Source organism: Pseudophryne corroboree, chromosome 3 (assembly GCF_028390025.1).
Source record: "Pseudophryne corroboree isolate aPseCor3 chromosome 3, aPseCor3.hap2, whole genome shotgun sequence".
Lineage (NCBI taxonomy): Eukaryota > Metazoa > Chordata > Amphibia > Anura > Myobatrachidae > Pseudophryne > Pseudophryne corroboree.
In genome coordinates, this window is record NC_086446.1 from 508,948,672 (window position 1) to 508,969,247 (window position 20,576).

The 20,576-nt window shown below is 47.2% G+C and overlaps 1 protein-coding gene across 2 annotated transcripts in view; it reads right to left on the reverse strand.

Annotated features, from left to right (window-relative positions):
• Window positions 1–20,576, reverse strand: part of CFAP52 (cilia and flagella associated protein 52) — a 116,420-nt gene that overhangs the window by 14,830 nt on the left and 81,014 nt on the right. For both annotated transcript variants that reach the window (XM_063961041.1, XM_063961042.1), the window contains exons 2-8: window positions 16,973–17,172; window positions 16,380–16,516; window positions 15,819–15,947; window positions 11,179–11,278; window positions 9,749–9,865; window positions 6,437–6,537; window positions 5,446–5,616 (exon numbers count right to left, since the gene is read on the reverse strand). In XM_063961041.1, coding sequence (XP_063817111.1) covers window positions 5,446–5,616; window positions 6,437–6,537; window positions 9,749–9,865; window positions 11,179–11,278; window positions 15,819–15,947; window positions 16,380–16,516; window positions 16,973–17,172 — 955 coding nt within the window. The remainder of the gene's footprint in view (window positions 1–5,445; window positions 5,617–6,436; window positions 6,538–9,748; window positions 9,866–11,178; window positions 11,279–15,818; window positions 15,948–16,379; window positions 16,517–16,972; window positions 17,173–20,576) is intronic.

The following is a 20,576-nucleotide window of genomic DNA, read 5'->3' on the forward strand; positions in this document are numbered from 1 at the left end:
TTCTTGCATGGAACCTGCCGAATGGAATTTTGCTTCGTAAGAAGCTACCATTTTTCCCAGGACTCGTGTGCAGTGATGCACCGATACCTGTTTTGGTTTCAGGAGGTCTCTGACTAGAGATGACAGCTCCTTGGCTTTCTCCTGCGGGAGAAACACTTTTTTCTGTTCCGTGTCCAGAACCATCCCCAGGAACAGTAGGCGTGTGGTAGGAACCAGCTGTGACTTTGGAATGTATAGAATCCATCCGTGCTGTTGTAGCACTTCCCGAGATAGTGCTACTCCGACCAACAACTGCTCCTTGGACCTCGCCTTTATAAGGAGATCGTCCAAGTACGGGACAATTAAAACTCCCTTTTTTCGAAGGAGTATCCTCATTTCTACCATCACCTTGGTAAAGACCCTCGGTGCCGTGGACAGTCCCAAACGGCAGTGTTTGGAATTGGTAATGGCAATCCTGTACCACAAATCTGAGGTACTCCTGGTGAGGATGGTAAATGGGGACATGTAGGTAAGCATCCTTGATGTCCAGGGATACCATGTAATCCCCCTCCTCCAGGCTTGCAATAACCGCCCTGAGCGATTCCATCTTGAACTTGAATTTTTTTATGTATGTGTTCAAGGATTTCAAATTTAAAATGGGTCTCACCGAACCGTCCGGTTTCGGTACCACAAACAGTGGAATAGTAACCCCGTCCTTGTTGAAGTAGGGGCACCTTGACTATCACCTGCTGGGAATACAGCTTGTGAATTGCCTCTAGCACAGCCTCCCTGCCTGAGGGAGTTGTCGGCAAGGCAGATTTGAGGAAACGGCGGGGGGGAGACGCCTCGAATTCCAGCTTGTACCCCTGAGATACTACGTGAAGGATCCAGGGATCCACCTGTGAGCGAGCCCACTGATCGCTGAAATTTTTGAGGCGGCCCCCCACCGTACCTGGCTACGCCTGTGGAGCCCCCGCGTCATGCGGTGGACTCAGAGGAAGCGGGGGAAGAATTTTGATTCTGGGAACTGGCTGACTGGTGCAGCTTTTTCCCTCTTCCCTCGTCTCTGTGCAGAAAGGAAGCGCCTTTGACCCGCTTGCTTTTCTGAAGCCGAAAGGACTGTACCTGATAATACAGTGCTTTCTTAGGCTGTGAGGAAACCTGAGGTAAAACATTTTCTTCCCAGCTGTTGCTGTGGATACGAGGTCCCAGAGACCATCCCCAAACAATTCCTCACCCTTATAAGGCTCTGTGCCTTTTAAAGTCAGCATCACCTGTCCAGTGTCGGGTCTCTAATACCCTCCTGACAGAATGGACATTGCATTAATTCTGGATGCCAGCCGGCAAAATATCCCTCTGTGCATCCCTCATATATAAGACGACGTCTTTAATATGCTCTTATGTTCGCAAAATAGTATCCCTGTTTGACAGGGTCACAGACCACGCTGCAGCAGCACTATCTGCAGGTCTCAGTCTAGTACCTGAGTGTGTAAATACAGACTTCAGGATAGCCTCCTGCTTTTTATCAGCAGGTACCTTCGAAGTGGCCGTATCCTAAGACGGCAGTGCCACCTTTTTTGACAAACGTGTGAGCGCCTTATCCACCCTAGGGGATATCTCCCAGCGTAACTTATCCTCTGGCGGGAAAGGGTACGCCATCAGTAACTTTTTAGAAATTACCAGTTTCTTATCGGGGGAACCCACGCTTTTTCACACTTCATTCACTCATTTGATGGGGGAACAAAACACTGCCTGCTATTTCTCCCCAAACATAAAACCCTTTTTTAGTGGTACTTGGGTTAATGTCAGAAATGTGTAACGGAGCCCGTCTATTCCCCATGGTCCTTACGGAGTTCCCAGCATCCACTAGGACGTCAGAGAAATATTTATTATTTTACTGGTTATTTTAGTGGTAGGTCAGGACATATTGGGGCTGAAATGCCGGAGGATGGGATACCAGCGGTCAAAATACCAACCATGGCACCCCAATTGTTGAGGTGCATACACACTGGCCGATTCGCTCCAGGAGCGACATCGCATGGTGTTTCCTCTCCCGGTCTGCCGACAGTATGCATTGTCACTGTGCGATATCGTTAGCAGTATCTCACAGTGACATCGTGCCGCGAACATGCAGCATCTGACGATATCATCAGATTGAGCTTCATGCACAGCCGACGGAGGGGGGCGTTAACAACCCTCTAATCCTCCCTTCCCTTCCCGCAGCCTGAACCTAACCCTCCCCCTAGCAATAATCCTCCCAGGGGTGCCTAACCCTGACCCACTCTCTCTGCTGCCTAAACCTAACCCCCACCTTCCCGCAGCCTAACCCTAACCCTCCCCCAGCAGCCTGAACCTAAAATACCCCTCCAACGCAGTTTACCCCTCCGGCGGCCCGGCAGTCCGTCGATTGGGATCCCAGCTGTTGGGATGCTGGCGTCGGCATTGTGATCCTATTTAGGATGCTGGCACTCTCATTCTGATCCGTGTTGGGATTCCGGCGTCTGTATTTTGACAGCCAGGATCCTCTCAGGACAGCACACTGCTGCCTGTTTCCATCGGAGTGCATACTATCCTAAGGACATGGAACACAAATCACTAGAGCAGCACTATTGACAAAGTCAGCTCTGCATGGGGAGCCAGGCACTTACCATTAAGCCAATTAAGGATGCTCCTGTGGTGGAGGTGCTGCTCCCATCCCCACACTGCTCCTGCTGTCCGATGGAACTCTGTGAGCCAGTACCTGAGCAGAGCCTCCTGCTTTGTCACCAGGTCCTTCAGCTGCTGCTGGTAAGCCCCCACCTCCTTTCATATCATCCCGTGGTGTGCCTTCCGACCCTCTGCCATCCCCCAGCTTCTTGCCCTTCTGCTGCTCATCATCTGGTAAGCAGCACAGATCCCATTTGACCTCTTTCAGGGTCAACTCTAGCTGCTAGCCCGCCAAGCAAAATGCGAGAGCCGCGGAGCTGCTGGGCTAATTAGTCAGCTCTCCCCTGGTGGCCGGCGGACGGGCGGGCGCTGGACGCCATGGGCGGGTGTGATGACGCTATATAAATGAAGGTAAAAAAAAATCCTAAACGACAGGGGAGAGGGGGCGGGCAAGCGCCTTTGGATAACCCCCCCCCCTCCTCGCCTGAACCCGCCTATGCCGTGACATCATGCGGGGCAGAGGAGGCGCCAAGCCACAGCGTGCATATGCGGTGCAGGGAGGGCTGGGAAAGCCTTCCACTGCGCCGCCATCATTGCCAAAATATCTATGCCAGCAGCGGCATTTGCACAGAGGCAGAGAGGGGGGAGAGTAGAGGTTGTCTTGGGTGTGAAGCCGGAGGGGGGCCTGAGCGCTGCAGTAGAAGGAATTTCTTTATCCTGTCTACTGAGGCAAAGAGATCTGCAAGTGCAGTGGGCCTATTTTGGAGTGTGGGCCTGGAGCTGCAGCTCCATTAGCCCCATTGTTAATCCGGCCCTGCTTACACGATCATCCTCATTGTCTCCCTAAATACATAAAATACAAAAATTGCATAATTTTATGAGAAAACTAGAAATACAAGTTTAATACTTATGATGATGGGCCTGTTTTTATGTAAGGCCTGGAGCTGTAGCTCCATCCACCCCATTGTTAATCTGGCCCTGGCTATACTTTTGTGTTCATACTGTATTGTAATATGTTCTCTTAGCTGATTCCATCTAATCTCTCATTGTCCTCTGCTGCGGGGGCGTAAATTCATCCCAGCCGCCTGGCGGCAAGTTGGAGTTTGGCGCGCCCCTTCTTAAAAAAAATGGAAAACAGCGTTCATTGGCAGGTCCCATCTCACAGCCCAGCATCGGCGGGTGCAACGCCACTTGCTGCAGCGCAAGCTGAGCAGTACCAGGCAGTGGCTATTCTATCCCCTGTTGCAGGTGTTAGCAGGGCTCCTGGGACAGAGCAGATTTGCTCTGCAGCAGCAGGTGCACCACAGAGCTCTGTTGGAAGAACAGTGGTCACACTTGGATCCTGCTGTGAACCACAGGTGCTGCTGTACATGCAGATGCCCCTTCAGGACTTGGAGCCCGGAGGCAGGTGACTCCATTTCCTCTGGGAGTTACGCCCCTGCTCTGCTGCTTACTATTATTTATTTTAAAACTTTAAGTTATTTTTAAAAAATTGCCATCTTTATAATGTTGTTTAAGGAAGCAATTCTTGTCTACCATGCTATCCTATGGGTTAGTGCCAAAGCCTAAGACATAGTTACAGGCTGTCAGTCTTTTAGGCAACACAAATACTTTGTAAAGATTTCTATAATCACACAATTAGGTATGGTTCGGCCAGTGAGATCACTGAAGTATGACTGACAATGCTTTACATTTTTTGCGTTTGTCTCCTTTGTCATCACTCTTAGGACCAGATGTACTAAGCGTTGAAAAGTGGAGTGAAAGAGTGACAGCCAATCAGCTCCTAACTGCCATGGAACAGGTTGTGTTTGAAAAATGACAATTAGGTGCTGGTTGGTTGGTAGTTTATCACTTTATCACTTTTCAATGCTTGAACATCTGGCCTTTAGTAATATTTCATTTTCGCTGCTTGTAATGGATGAGATGAATGGATAGTTTCTAGTGCACTTTGCTTATCAACTAAGCTTAATTTAAAAAAATGTACAAAACTCTGGGGGTAATTCAGACCTGATCGTAGCAGCAAATTTGTTAGCAGTTGGGCAAAACCATGGGGGTCATTCTGACCCGTTCGCATGTTTGTCGCTGCGGTGCGAATGGTCTGGAATGCGCAAGCGTGGCGGGCACACTGCGCACGCGCGTCGTTGCCCGGCGACAGAGGTCGCCGGCTTACGTCGCATCCTGCGAGGAAAGCGGTCTCAGAGCCGACCGCAAGAAGACTGACAGAAAGAAGGCGTTCCTGGGCGGATTCGGACCGCTGGCTGACGTTTTCGGGGAGTGGAGAAGAAAACGCAGGCTTGTCCAGGAGAACGGAGGGCGGATGTCTGACGTCAAAGCCGGCTCCAGCATTGCAGAGATTGTCACACAGGGTAAGTATGTCCAGGGCTAGTCATGTTCTGCTTGAAAATGTTTTAGCTTAGCAGGGCTAAAATGCACTCCCCCATAGGCGTGAACTAGTTGATCGCAGCAGCAGCAAAAAGTTGCTGGCTGCGATCAACTCGGAATGACTCCCCATGTGCACTGCAGGTGTGGCAGATATAACATTTGCAGGGAGAGTTAGATTTGGGTAGGTTATTTTGTTTCTGTGCAGGGTAAATACTGCCTGCTTTATTTTTACACTGCAATTTAGATTTCAGTGTGAACACCCCTCACCCAAATCTAACTCTCTCTGCACATGTTATATCTGCTCCCCCCTGCAGTGAACATGGTTTTACCCAACTGATAACAAATTTGCTGCTACGATCAACTCTGAATTAGGCCTATGGACTGTTTATTTACAAAATATAGTATAAACACGTAAATAAAAGAGAATCAGTGACATACAAGGGGAAGACAATGTCGTTTATGGCCTCGCTATGGCAAGTGGCAATGATTTCATCTTTAAATTCTGGAAAATTAAAACGATAGATCTGTGCATGTCCAGTGCCCACAAAAAATTGGTGACCCTGCCCTCTGAGTGTGATGGAGGTGACAGGTCCTTGCAGCTTCACGCTCCTAAAGGATAAAGAAGACACACAGCTATAAACTGGAACTAGTGAAAAAATATATCTACTTTTAAATTAGGTGCAACCAAATATTATAATATTTCAATGTTACAAATATTTATTGCATTGTAACGATTTCACTCTTCTCCGCTGCATATTGCCTTTCATGTTTTCCACCAACAAGTGACTCATTTATTAGCTTGACTGTTTCGTCTTGCAGCAATTGATGGCTTTCACTTTCTTCTGTGTTCTTTGGCAACACGTTATATCATGCAGACAGATTAACTCTGAATATAATACTCAGCTTCCAGTTGGATATTAATTTTGGATTAACACTCCGCTTCCATTTGGATACAGTATCATTACATATAAAGGAGAGAGCAAAGCAGGTCCATGTTTTAGTTCAATTCAAAGGAAGTAATTAACTCTGTATTATGATGTAACAGCTGCAGTGAGACATGAACACGCTAATGCTGTACATTAGTTATCTGACAGTGGAACATTCCCTGCATAATATACTTATTTTAAAAAAGTAATACAACAGCTTCCCCAATACCCAACAAAAATCATTATTAAAAAATACATATAAATGGAGGGGTGGTCTTCAGGTTGCGCGCCACCGTGCCAGCAAGGGGCTCATTTGCACTCGCCCAGCTGTCGGTATGCCGGCGGTCGGGATTCCGGCGCCGGTATGCTGGTTGCCGGGAGCCTGACCACCGGCATACCATACTACACCCAAATGGAGTCATTATTAAAGCACTGATTCTCATGGCATGTGAATCAACATTAACTTTTTAAGCTACTCAAAGTACCAGAAGGTGGGCACTCACTTTACAGCTTTGTAGTTTGGTCCTTTGCAAAGGGACAATTTTCCATCCCCTGAACCAATCAAAAATTCTCCGGTCTTCAGCATGGTCAGAGAGGTCACTCCCTGGTAATGGAGAAATGTACAGGATCGGTCGTCAGCATAACTGGAAATGGGTGAACACTTGAGAAATACCACTAGGTATCTTATTGTTAGGCTTGTGCACATAGGTAATTATGTTATCATCTCAGCACGCATGTTCTGGTGCAAGGTAACTGACCAGATATAAAACCAAACCAAACAGATAACATATATTACGTTAGCTTTATACACAATCAAGTAATTTAAGGTACTCTTTGTCTTAAGCTGGGTACACATCTATACAATTGTCAGGCCCTTCTTTAGATTTTGACCAATTCTTTCGTAAGAACTGGTCAAATTGAAGGATTATGTCTTAAAGGGCCCTACTCATTTGTCGATGCGCCGCCGAGGTGCCCGACGGCCGAAACGGCCGACGAGCGACCCGGCAGCGGGGGGGCAGTGACGGGGGGAGTGAAGTTTCTTCACTCCCCCCGTCACGCGGCTGCATTGAAGTGCAGGCAAATATGGACGAGATCGTCCATATTGGCCTGCATGCACAGCCGACGGGAGACCAGCGATGAACGAGCGCGGGGCCGCGCATCGTTCATTGCTGGAGTCTCCACACTGAAAGATATGAACGAGTTCTCGTTCATTTATGAACGAGATCGTTCATATCTTTCAGAAAATCGGCCAGTGTGTAGGGCCTATAACGTGCTGATTAATATTCATCCGATTCAACTGGGCCATATCGGACCTAATGTGCAGTGTGTACATACTTTTAGACATACAACGCAACATGGGTGGGAGAAAACACATCATGGGCAGGATGTAATGCAGTGCAAGACGGCCTGAGCTCCAAGATTGTGGCCGAACGCGTACGTTTTTTAATGCGCCAATCATTTTGCTATATGCATTCTGTAGAAAGTCTGTGTGCACAGTCCATGTGTTTCTCCATAGAGTTCAGCGATCCATATATGAGCATCAGTTTCCTCTCGATCTCCCGTAAGTCAAGATGGATTCTTATACTGTATTTCATCTAGATATGTGGCTGACCCTGCAATCTATCAGCATCAGTGTGACAGGGGCCTCACATCACTACTTTGTGTTGGTAATGGACCCTGCTCCCTTCGCTATCTAACTCTGCCTTGTCTACATTCTTCCTACCCTCCTCACATCATGACACTGCACCATCACATGCAGCCCTGTCATCGCTAACACAGTCACACAAGTGGACAGGTCAGACGTCCCTCACAAGGTCAGCACAGTCCTTTGCTATAATATGTGCTGCTATGAACAGATGATTTGCTTATTCTGTCCTTGCCTACTTCAACACTGGACAAGCAGCAGATGTGAATGACAGTAAGGCTGCTCATACCCTATATACAAATGAATACACCATAAAAACTGAGTACAGACTAGGCAACTAGTTATTTTGGATTATACTAATGATCTGGAGCATATTCTAATCTAGCCCTTATCGTACGGGACAAAAAAGCCATTTTAACACAATATAGGCTTCTCAGTATTGTTTTTGATAATACACGGGCATAGGTGGGACTCTACACATGGTTTGACACGTTCTCTAACATCACTCTTGAGTCTTTACAGATTATTTTACACTGTAACGGTACCCACTTGTGCTTCACACTTCCAGTGAGCACTTTTCTAGAGAGAATTACAACTGTTTGCTCATACTAAATCAGTGACTCATGACCCACTTACCTCAGAGAGGGTGATGGGTGAGCGTAATTGATCCTTTGTTGAAACCAACATGAGGATGTAGGAAATTGATAACCATTGTTTTAGCAGTAGCCAGAAAATATCCTCTAGAAATGGATTAGGGATTATCCTCCTTCCATGGCCCTCTCTGATACTAAATTATACTTTTTGTTTAGAATGGAGTAGATAGTATTACTCCTCAAGGAACAATACACCAAAAGGTGACATGAGAAAGTTCCCTAATATTGCATATCCGTAGTTGTTTACATACTGTATGAGTACCCGGTATAGACCTATAATTTCCTTTTGGAAATGGAATGACTTGTCTAATTGTTTGCTGCTTGATCAAGGTTGATCCATTGATGCTGCATTAATATAGTCTTTTTCACTGTCACTGTTTCTGTATTCTCTAATACCCCTTAAACATGTGTCCAACTGGGTTATTGAACAGTTTCAAGCCGTGTCACAACAGCTTGAAACTCTGTTCACACCGTAGACTGGTCCCAGGTTATTGTCAGGTCTTGACTTTGCTTGCGCTTGGAGATGACATCATCTCCAAGCGCCGATGATCCGGCTCTCTGCATTAGCGTGACCCGGGATGGATGACCTAGGTCACACCATTCACACCGCAGGCAACCCTGGTCGGTGCCATGTATGACCATGGTAACAAAGAGGGTCAGATTCCTGGGTAACACAACCCGGGTAGACCTTTACATATCAAACCTGGACCCAGATTGCCCCGGCAATAACCCACATTATAAATTTAATGTGAAAGGGGTATTACTTGACTCACTTACCAGTCATCAACAGCAAGTTCATGCCTTTTGCAGTAATAATTACTGAGCCATATAGCTCATCATCTTATTTTGCTGGGGGGGGATTTCTCTGATACCGTTCACAAATTATATGTGGTACAGATGTGTCCTCTTCCATCTTTGCTCCATGCGCTACAAGTCACGTTACACATAATGTGTGATTGCCGTGTGACTCAATAGCGCTGAGCATCTTTTTTTGCGTTTTTTTAATGCGTCCTAGACGCAAAGGAATGTAATAGGACGCACAAGCAGTTTCTGCTGATTACAATTATATGCTTGTGTGTCCTATTACATCACTTTGCACCTGACACATTTTCGTAGAAAATAAAATGCTAAAAAAGACACTCGGCGCTACCAAGTCCCACAGCGGCATTGCGCGACTTCAAGGGCTGTTTAGTGTGACTATAGCAAGGATACAAGAGGTCACATCTGTATATGTTAATGAATGCTGTATTCTTGTTTACTCTATGCATGTTGGTATGTACATATCTGTAATGTTTGTGTTTTTGATTTGTATATAAAGAAAAGTTTGAAAAAAGTCAAATGCAGCAAATCAGGAGAATAAATGCCAGTTAGTGACAATTTGGCAGCAAAAGATTCTGTAATACCTAAGAGGGACTCGATCTTCATAAGACTACAACCAATTCTAGAGCAATCAATGTATCTGTGACTTTCCTGACAGTATGTGTGCTAATGTGTATAAAAGTAGTCTTTTATCTCACCAGGTTGAATCTGTCCTTCTGCGGCCCACAGCTGTTCAGTAATTTATTCTTTGTGTTTATTTTCAGGATGTCTCCAGTGGAGGTACCGCAGTAAAAGCAGCTGTCATCTTCTGCCACCTGGTGCAGTAAAGTGGTTAGCAGATAGTAGAAAGTGGGTTATATAACAGAAAATGGATTAGGCAAAATAATTCCTACCGTCACCGGGATCCTAACCGGCACAATCCCGACAGGGGAGCGAGCGCAACGCAGCCCCTTGCGGGCTCGCTGCGCTCGCCACGCTGCGGGCACGGTGCCTTGCTACGCTCGGCACACTAATTTATTCTCCCTCTATGGGTGTCGTGGACACCCACAGAGGGAGAATATGTCGGGATTGTGCTGGTCGGGATCCCGGTGTCGGTATTCTGACCGCCGGGATTCCGTCCGGCGGGATCTTGAATGCATACCATCTGGGGCTCATTTACAAATGGGCAAAAAAATCCACTTCCAGCTAAAATGAGTCTTTGATAGTAATAGAGATTATTTTTATTTATTTTTTGCTTTATGATCTGCCAGATTTCTTAGGTGTAGAGGCCTATTTGGCTTGTACTGCTGGAACACTTGTTCTGTTATCAATAGCTCAGTTACACACCTGCCATAGGAGCGCTGAGATGAAGAAATAAAAAAGCATAGCGCCCCACAATCTTCCGTCACTTTAGATGAGAGATTGGGCACCCCTGGCCGCGCACAAACAATTGAATTCCCCCCTACTGTACATGAGATATGTAATTTACTTAGCACTTTTGTTTGAATTGCGCTCTGCATCAACTTTATTTTGAGATTTGTCTCCAACATACATTGAACACTTGTTTGGATGTATTTTCACTGTGGATTAGTGATTACCAATGTTAGATTCTGATTTTTTTAATCTTGACTTCTTGCTACAGTATTCTACTATGGATGTGTTTTAACAACTATTAAAAGCTAAGTCTTTGGGTAGTGTGAGTGTCCCAACTATGAGAGTACTTTTCTCTTCTCTTTCTACACTCTAAACATACACACCTACTCTCAGTGAATATACAGGAGGTTTGCAAAATGTACGGAGGTCCAGGTTGGACCCTGCATATCATGACACACACACACACACACACACACACACACACACACACTGCATGATAACACAAATCACGATGATGAGTGGGAAAAGGGGCTGTGATGATGCAAACAGTGGCATCATAATGTTTCTCCTAGAGGGTATGTCCAAAAAGTAGGTAAATATGAATATAAAACGTGTGTGTGTTCTATTGTATATTGTGAGTAGCATGCAGAGTGCTTTAGAGGTCACAGTAGTTTCACAAATGCCACTGACATACACTGTCTCTCTTCTTAGCATTATTTCTGTAGACAGACCTACCATATGGAACGTGACATGACTTACACAACATGTTACTTACAGCCAGGCAGGTAACCACTCTCTTCAGCTGCCCTGTCTGACACTCGGTGGGGTGTATTTTCCTGTTCGGCAGATCCACTTCCCACACACGCAGGGTCCCACTGTAACAGAGAGGTTTTACACTCCATTTCTATCTAATAGCCTAGACTACACTAGCTTTGAAGTAGTTGTTCTGCAACGTGTTGGGAATGCATGGATGTAACATTTTCTGAGTGGGACAGATAAAATAATGCTTTTGACAAAGTCGTCTTTCTCTATTCGGTTTATGTTTGTTACTCTAAAGCAGGGGCGGGGAACCTGCGGCTCACTAACCGGCGGCTGGTTTGAGGACCTAAATGCCGCCGCTGGACATAGCTGCGCTCTCCTCCCTGCAGATGACACATGCCGCCGGACTGAGCACAAAGGGGCAGGAGAGGTGCACGCTGCGTTCTCCTCCCCTGTCACACACAGCAGCAGAAGGCCAGGAGCACTGGAGTAGCAGCAGTGAGCAGCACAGGGAGGGCGGGGGCATGTGTGTACCTGGCACTATGGGGGCATATCTGTATCTAGCACCGTGGGGGCATATCTGTATCTGGCACTGTGAAGGCATATCTGTATCTAGCACTGTGGGGGCATATCTGTATCTGGCACTGTGGGTACATGTGTGTACCTGGCACTGTCAGGAGGCATATCTGACACTGTGGGGGCATATCTGGCACTGTGATGGCATATCTGTATCTGGCACTGTGGGTGCATATCTGGACCTGGCACTGTGGGGACATATCTGTATCTGGCACTGTGGGGACATATCTGTATCTGGCACTGTGGAGACATGTGTGTACCTGTCACTGTGGGGACCATGAGTGTACCTGGCACTATGGGGGTATATCTGACACTGTGGGGGGCATATCTGTATCTGACACTGTGGTGGCATATCTGTATCTGGCACTGTGGGGGCATATCTGTACCTGGCACTGTGGGGATATGTGTGTACCTGGCATTATGGGAACAATAGGCATATCTGACACTGTGGTGGCATATCTGACACTGTAGGGGCATATCTGGAACTGTGGTGGCAAATCTGCATCTGGCACTGTGGGGGCATATCTGTATCTGGCACTGTGGGGGCATATCTGGCACTGTGGGGGATATCCTGGAGCTGGAAAAGGTTCAAAGGCGGGCGACCAAACTAAGGGTATGGAGACGCTGGAATACGAGGAAAGGCTTGCAAGACTAGGCATGTTTACACTGGAAAAGAGGAGATTAAGAGGGGACTTGATCAACATCTACAAATATATAAGGGGACAATACACAGAGCTTGTGCAGGACCTGTTTTTGGTTAGATCAACACAGAGAACTCGTAGACACTCGCTCAGGTTAGAGGAGAGGAGATTCCGCACAATACGGCGTAAAGGCTTTTTTACGGTAAGGACGATATGTGTTTGGAATTCCCTGCCTGAGGGAGTTGTAATGGCCAACTCAGTCAACACCTTTAAGAATGGGTTAGATAAATTCCTAATGGATAAGGATATCCAGGGTTACGGGGCATAGTCACGCACTATAGTTATTATAAAAAAGAGGGGTTAATCGGAACGGCAGTCAGCAACTTCAGTCAAAATTTTATACAAAATAATCGTGCATAGGAGACCACAAATAGGTTGAACCCGATGGACAATTGTCTTTTTTCAACCTTAGATACTATGTTACTATGTATATCTGACACTGTGGGGGCAAAACTGGCACTGTGATGGCATATCTGTATCTGGCACTGTGGGGGCATATTTGTATCTGGCACTGTGGGGGCATATCTGTACCTGGCACTGTGGGGGCATATCTGTACTTGACACTGTGGGGACATGTGTGTACCTGGCATTATGGGGGCAATGGGCATATCTGACACTGTGGGGGGCATATCTGTATCTGACACTGTGGTGGCATATCTGTATCTGGCACTATGGGGGCATATCTGTATCTGGCACTGTGGTGGCATATCTGTATCTGGCACTGTGGGGGCATATCTGTACTTGACACTGTTGGGACATGTGTGTACCTGGCATTATGAGGGCAATGGGCATATCTGACACTGTGGGGGCATATCTGACACTGTAGGGGCATATCTGGAACTGTGGAGGCATATCTGTATCTGGCACTGTGGAGGCATATCTGTATCTGGCACTGTGGGGGCATATCTGGCACTGTGGGGGCATATCTGGCACTGTGGGGGTAAAACTGGCACTGTGATGGCATATCTGTATCTGGCACTGTGGGGGCATATCTGTACCTGGCACTGTGGGGGCATATCTGTACCTGGCACTGTGGGGACATGTGTGTACCTGGCATTATGGGGGCAATGGGAATATCTGACACTGTGGGGGCATATCTGACACTGAGGGGGCATATCTGGCACTGTGGGGTCATATCTGTATCTGGCACTGTGGTGGCATATCTGTATTTGGCACTGTGGGGGCATATCTGTATCTGGCACTGTGGAGACATGTGTGTACCTGGCACTATGGGGGCATATCTGACACTGTGGGGCAAATCTGACACTGTGGGGGCATTTTTGTATCTGGCACTGTGGTGGCATATCTGTATCTGGCACTGTGGTGGCATATCTCTATCAGGCACTGTGGTGTCATACCTGTATCTGGCACTGTGGGGGCATATCTGTATCTGGCACTGTGGGGACATGTGTGTACCTGGCACTATGGGGGCATATCTGACACTGTGCGGGCATATCTGGCACTATGGCGGCATATGTGCATCTGGCAGTGTGGCGGCATATGTGCATCTGGCACTGTGGCGGCATATGTGTATCTGGCACTGTGGCGACATATGTGTATCTGGCAGTGCACTACTGGGGGCATATATACTGAGGCATAACTACTGGGGGCAGGCTAATTTTTAAGATGATCATTTTTGTATGGCCCCTGAAGGATTTTATAAATATCCAAATGGCCCTTGGTAGAAAAAAGGTTCCCTACCCCTGCTCTAAAGCAACTGTCAAGCACTGAACCCCACAGCACTTTTAGCAGCAAATACTCATAAATCTACAATACAGTAACTTCTTCAAACCACTTTTGAGTTTAAGGTCCAGATTTATCAAGCCTTGGAGAGTGATAAACAGCACGGTGATAAAGTATCAACAAATCAGCTCCTAACTGTCATTTTTCAAACTCAGCCTGTAACATGGTAGTTTGAAGCTGATTGGCTGGTACTTTATCACCGTGCAATTTATCATTCTCCAAGGCTTGATAAATCTGTGCCTTAATATGGAACACACAACAATAACCATGACCCTGAGTACATTAATGTACACAGCATGGAGCTGATGCTGAAGTGGGAGCAAGCAAAAAAAGCAAGTAACTTTGGGGTTTATGTACTAAGCCTTGGAGAGTAGTAATGTGGAGAGAGATAAAGTACCAACCAACCAGATCTGAATAAAGGTTCAGAAAATGTGAAATGTATATTGCTTCCCATAAAAAACATTTTTAAGATAATGTTTAGATGGAAAGTAGCCTAGTTTACAATTTACATTCACACCATACATTCTGACAGTAACATGCCTCCTAACCGCCTGGATGAGACAGTCCTGATTTAGAACTGTCCTGTCATACCACCGAGTGGATGGAGTGAAGTGTTATCCAGCATTGCAGTGGTTGGGAGGTATTCTTGCACAAACAATTGTGTTTTTATGCTAAAAACTGCTGGCAGGTGTATGGCCACGCTGTTATCATGCTTTGTAGACCTCCGAATGTTGGGGAGTATCCTGCAAACTATCAAAGGTTAATGAAGGGCGCATTTCTGAGCTGTAAGGGTCTAATGACAACAGACAATAGATTGCACTGAGGCATGTAACAATGGCCCTCATTCCGAGTTGTTCGCTCGCTAGCTACTTTTAGCAGCTTTGCACACGCTAGGCTGCCGCCCTCTGGGAGTGTATCTTAGCATAGCAGAATTGCTAACGAAAGATTAGCAATTCTGCTTTTAAGTATTTCCTTGCAGTTTCTGAGTAGCTACAGACCTACTCCTAGATTGTGATCAGCTCAGTCCGTTTAGTTCCTGGTTTGACGTCACAAACACGCCCTGCGTCCGGCCAGCCACTCCTCCGTTTCTCCAGCCACTCCTGCGTTTTTACCTGGCACGCCTGCGTTTTTTAGCACACTCCCTGAAAACGTCTAGTTTCCGCCCAGAAACACCCACTTCCTGTCAATCACACTACGAGCAGCAGAGCGATTGAAAAGCTTTGTTCGCCCGTGAGTAAAATAGCATAGTTTTGTGTAAAATTGTTTAGCGCGTGCGCCCTGCTGTGCATATGCATGCGCAGAACTGCCGGATTTTAGCCTATTAGCAATTCTGCTAAAATTAGCAGCGAGCGAACAACTCGGAATGACCACCAATATTACTCACATAGCCGCATGGTTAGGGATGTCAAATAAAGACAGGCATTCATCATCAACAACCTTTCCTAAATTCTGATTGTATTATAATTTCACAAGTTTTAGCCCATGTCATGATTTAAGAACGATTACATTTACATTTTCAATGGTTATAACTGGTGTCTTTTTACATTGGTCTTACATGTACAGTGTTAGCTTAACTGTTGCTTTAAGTATAGCCCATCAGGTCATCCTTTGCAGTCTAAGTATAGGGCCTACTTACTTTCCTCCGGTCAGAAAGATGTCATCACTGTTGTTGACAAAGGACACAGCCAGGACATGTCCTACGGTGAGAGGTGAGGCCGGGCTGCCACAAATGGCTTCTCTTGTTGCCACATTCCAAAGGACAATACTGTGAAATAAACACATCTCAACTAGTGGTGGAGAGCACAAGCCTGCTGCTTTCTGTAAGTATGACATGTTATTCATCTAAACCTTATCTCCTCACTTCATATACACATGAAATGTTGAAAAGATGTAGGACATGCATTACAAATGAGTGGACTTAAAGTGATGGCAGCCATTTATTTATGCTATGGGGGCTGCAGATGCTGTTGGAAATGGAAGGACTGCAACAGATATTGAAGATATCTGCTGAGAACCCTCCATAGTACATATGGGGATACTAAATATTTGTAGGTAGCCCCCAGAAAAAGTCTGTTTTCAGGGAATATCCCACAATTATTTAATGATAAATAGCACACCAAAAGAAGTATCAGGAGTGTAGGTAGAAGATGCCAAGTGAGTGCAAAGCTCGTTTGTACCACATACGTGGATTACGTACCTGCCATCATCCTGTCCTCCAACAGACACCAGGTATCGATCATTAGGGGAGAAGGCTATTGCTTCCACCTTGACTTTGTGTAGGCTCAGCTTACCACATGCCTCTTTCTTAGCATAGTCCCACAAAAAAATGTCTGCCTACAAATGTAAAGCATAAGGATATGTCATTATTTACTTGTGAAATATCTTATAATGAAAGTGTTGTGGGTAGTGCTAAGTGGAGACATTTCCTAATTGGCCTTTGCTAAATATCCAAATTGAGTTAAAAACTGTTTTATTAAGTCTTCTGCCCATTTTCTGTAGCACGCTTTGTTTACACGTCTCTAGATGTAGTTCCAAGAATATGATATACTGTAGAAAAAATTGTAAAAAAATATTTTCAATATATTCAGCCACCATAATGTCTACTATGATTAAGTCGAGCCCAGGTAGTTATATTATTATTTTTTTGTTGGCCAGACAGACCTAGACCACAGAGCAGCTGCTCACATAGTTGTATAAATAGGGTATCTTTATTTGTACACCTAACAATGTCCATAATCATAATCATTTGCGAGAAGAAAAGAAATGTAACAGGCATCATAGTTCACTGACCTTGAATCCCATATATGTGACTTGCCCCGATGCTATGTATTTCCCAGTCCTGGAGACAGCCACACAGGACACGTTGTTAGTGTGGCCATGCAGGAATTGTTGCTTATGCTTATTAAGGCTCTCAATGATCACTGTGCATCCCAAAGGGTAAATGAGATGTTCCCTGTCCGGGTGGCTGATCAGTCCAGATGACACATGTCCTGAAGGGAAACCAAAGTTACACAAGATTCTCTAGAAGCCAGTGGCACCTTCCAAACTATTTACAACACTTTCATATGTAACTAAGTCATTTTCTAGGGGCAAATTCACAAAGGTGCGACTTTATAGAAGTGGAGATGTTGCCCATAGAAACCAATCGTATTCTAGCTATTATCTTCTAGAGGTGCTAGATCAGCGGTGGCCAACCTGTGGCTCTTGAGCCACATGTGGCTCATTCTTTCTTTAAATGTGGCTCCCGACACTTGAAGTCACATTACCACAACAGTTCCGGTAACCACTGCACTCCAGAAAGACACGCGGAAGCACTACGAGGGCTGTGGACTGAGGGAGCCAGATACTAGAGATAAAACACCCACTGTCAAACAGAGGATCCTTAAGCCCCTTTCACATCGCCAATGCAGGATCCCACCCGGGAATTAGAAACGGTCCTTCCTGGGTGGGATCCGGCATTGGACCCTAACAAGTTGCTTCCCAACCCGGCAATTTGCTGGGTCAGTTGCCATAGCTGCAGGGGGGGGGGGGGAATGCAGGGGTGGAGGTGGCGCTGGGAGATGAGCTCATCTCCGCGCCGCCTCTCCCTAAGTGGTAAACGGGTCCCAGGTCGCTTCGACCCGGGAACCCGTTTACGCTGCCACTGACCTGGTATTCAACGAAGGAAAACACTGCTTATAACCCGGGTTGAATTACCGTGTCAGGTGACCCAGGAATTTGACCATGGCCCATTCACACCGCACACCAACCCGTGTCGACCCGGCAATATGCCGGGTTGATACCGGGATATTAGCGCGGTGTGAAAGGGGTAATAAGGAGCTGCTACAATGGCATGAGTTGGGGGCTCTGAAGTGACACATGAGGGTTCTAGCTAGAGTGACACATGGGAGAGCTGGATGAAGTGACATAGGAGGGTGCAAGCAGGAGTGACAAGTGGGGAGCTAACTGGAGTGACACAGCAGGGTGCTGGCTGAAGTGTACTATGTGAATCGTCTTTCGTCTTTATTTTATGCTGAAGTGACTTCTTCAATGTATTTTATGTTGGATCTGGCTTTAAAAATTTATTTTATGGGGGCGTGGCTTGGCTACCAACTGAGGTGGCTGCTTACAACACGAGCTCTGGCCTGCTATATCCACAAAAACCCTCCGGGTCACCTTAAACGCGGCCCTCCGCCCACCCCATCAGCACCCCACTCCTAAATCAGCTACCCTCACCCCCGTGGGTAAGCGCCGCAGAATCGGGAGACGGCTTAGGCCGACTCCGCGGGTTGCGGCCTACCCACGTCCACTGAGCCGGGACCTCGATCTGGGGGACCTGACGGGCGGCGAGACGGAGCCGCCCGCGACATCCTGCTGCTGCTGTGTCCCCTGCTGCGCTCCCTGTCAGCGCCGGACCCGCCGCTCCCCACTGCCGCCTGCTTACCTCCACTACTGGCCGGGACCTGGGGAAGAAGACAAGGGAGGACCTCCGAGCACTCAGACTCCGGTGCTGCGCTCGTCTCCCCGCCGCCCGCCGCGGACCTCCGGACGCCCGTGCGGCTTCGTCCTCCACACGCTCCTGGCGCTGCCGGCCTCTCCGCCCCCACTGCAACTTCCCCCGGGGGCTTGCCTGCCCGAGGAGTGTGGTCGTCCGGGTGCCCTGTGTGGCGGCTCCCCTGCCGGATCTCCCCCCTACTTGAGCAGAGCTATAGGAGCCCTGGTCACTGGCTGGACCGTGACCAGACTCCCCCTGCCTTCTGTGACCCCTGCATTGCCCCTTGGAGGGGGGTGAGTATCCGCACAGGTGGCCCACATATATAAATATATATATACTTTCTTTTATTTTTATTTTATTCTTCTCCTCCCTGAAGGGGAAGTTGGCCTCTGTTACACTGCAGGATCCATCTCTGACTGTTTGGCTCCCCCCTGTGGTGAAAGGCTCCATTGACACCAGGATTTTTTTGTTTTTACTTCCACCTATCTGCTTGACCCTGCCTGTATCTCTGAGCCACGCAGGGCCCCTACAGAACCACAGTTTTCTCCCCTAAGCTGCTACGTGACTCGCCTGGTGCTCTTTATTGACCCCCCAATGTCTCACCCCTAAACGTCCTGTCTCTCTCCCCTCTTGGCCCTGAGCCGAGCTACTGGAGCAACCCAGCTACCTACTTCTTTCTCACTTGTCCTCGTCTCCTACGCCCTCGCAAGATGCCTAAAGGAGGTAAAAAGTCTCAGGGAGCTGACCTCACGCCCTTCCTCACTAAAAAAGGTGCCCATGTCAAATCTAGACCTCACAATCCCGACCATTCCCATGGACTCTCCGACTCCGAATCTGAAGCTGACGATCTTGCGCCCATTACACGGCGGGACTTCCTCTCCCTTCTCAAGGAAGTAAGAGATGTTAAAACGTTTGTCCAAGCCCTCCACGCGCTGAAGTCCGACATTGCAGAGATCGGTTCCAGAACTGACCAACTTGAGAGGCGAGTTGAGGAGGTGGTGACATTCCAACAATCCGTCGAGACAGACTTCCAGCAGATGCGCCAAGATATTTCTCAACTGCAGGAGGGTCATGAGGACCAGGACAATAGGGCAAGAAGAAACAACTTGAGGATCCGGGGTGTCCCAGAGGATGTAGAGTCCTCCCATCCCGACCTATACCTTAAACGCCTCTTTACCCAGCTCTCCCCTGACACCCCCGAAGATCACCTTCTTCTAGACCGAGCTCACCATGCTCTTCGTCCTCGCTCACAGGATTCCTCCCGACCCAGGGACGTTATCCTCAGAATGCATTACTTTACTGCGAAAGAGGCCATTATGAAGGAGGTTCGCCGACTGCGTTCTGTTACCTTCGAGAATGCCCCCCTGCAGATCTTTCAAGACCTCTCCCCGATCACCTTAGCTAAACGCAGGGACTTTAAACCTGTCACTTCGAGACTTTCTCAGCACAACATCAAATACCGTTGGGGCTTCCCATTCCGTATCCTGGTCTGGCATCAAGGGAAATTGCTGACGGACAGAAACCTGTCTGAGACTCAATCCCTACTGTCCAAAGTAGGCATCCCCACTGATGGAGACTCTTCCACCGTACCCCCAACCACTCCAAAGCAGAGGATGCTACCTTCACCTCCCCGTTCGGAATCGTCTACAGTCCCGACAACAGCGACCTTTTCAACTCCGCCTCCGGTGACCTGACTTGTCACCAGACCTCATCTTATGTTACCTGATATCACCAGTTATGACGGTCTATAATGGCCTTGCTCCCTCTTCAGGGAGCCGTTTGAAGTTGTGTTTAGAACTCTTATGTTTTAACCTTGATAAACTTTAAATTTGCTCAAATAACTATGTTGACAGCATTTATTGTAATGTGTTACCCTGCTTTTTCACTCCCTCCCAGCTTTCCCCCTGTTCTTGCTCCACT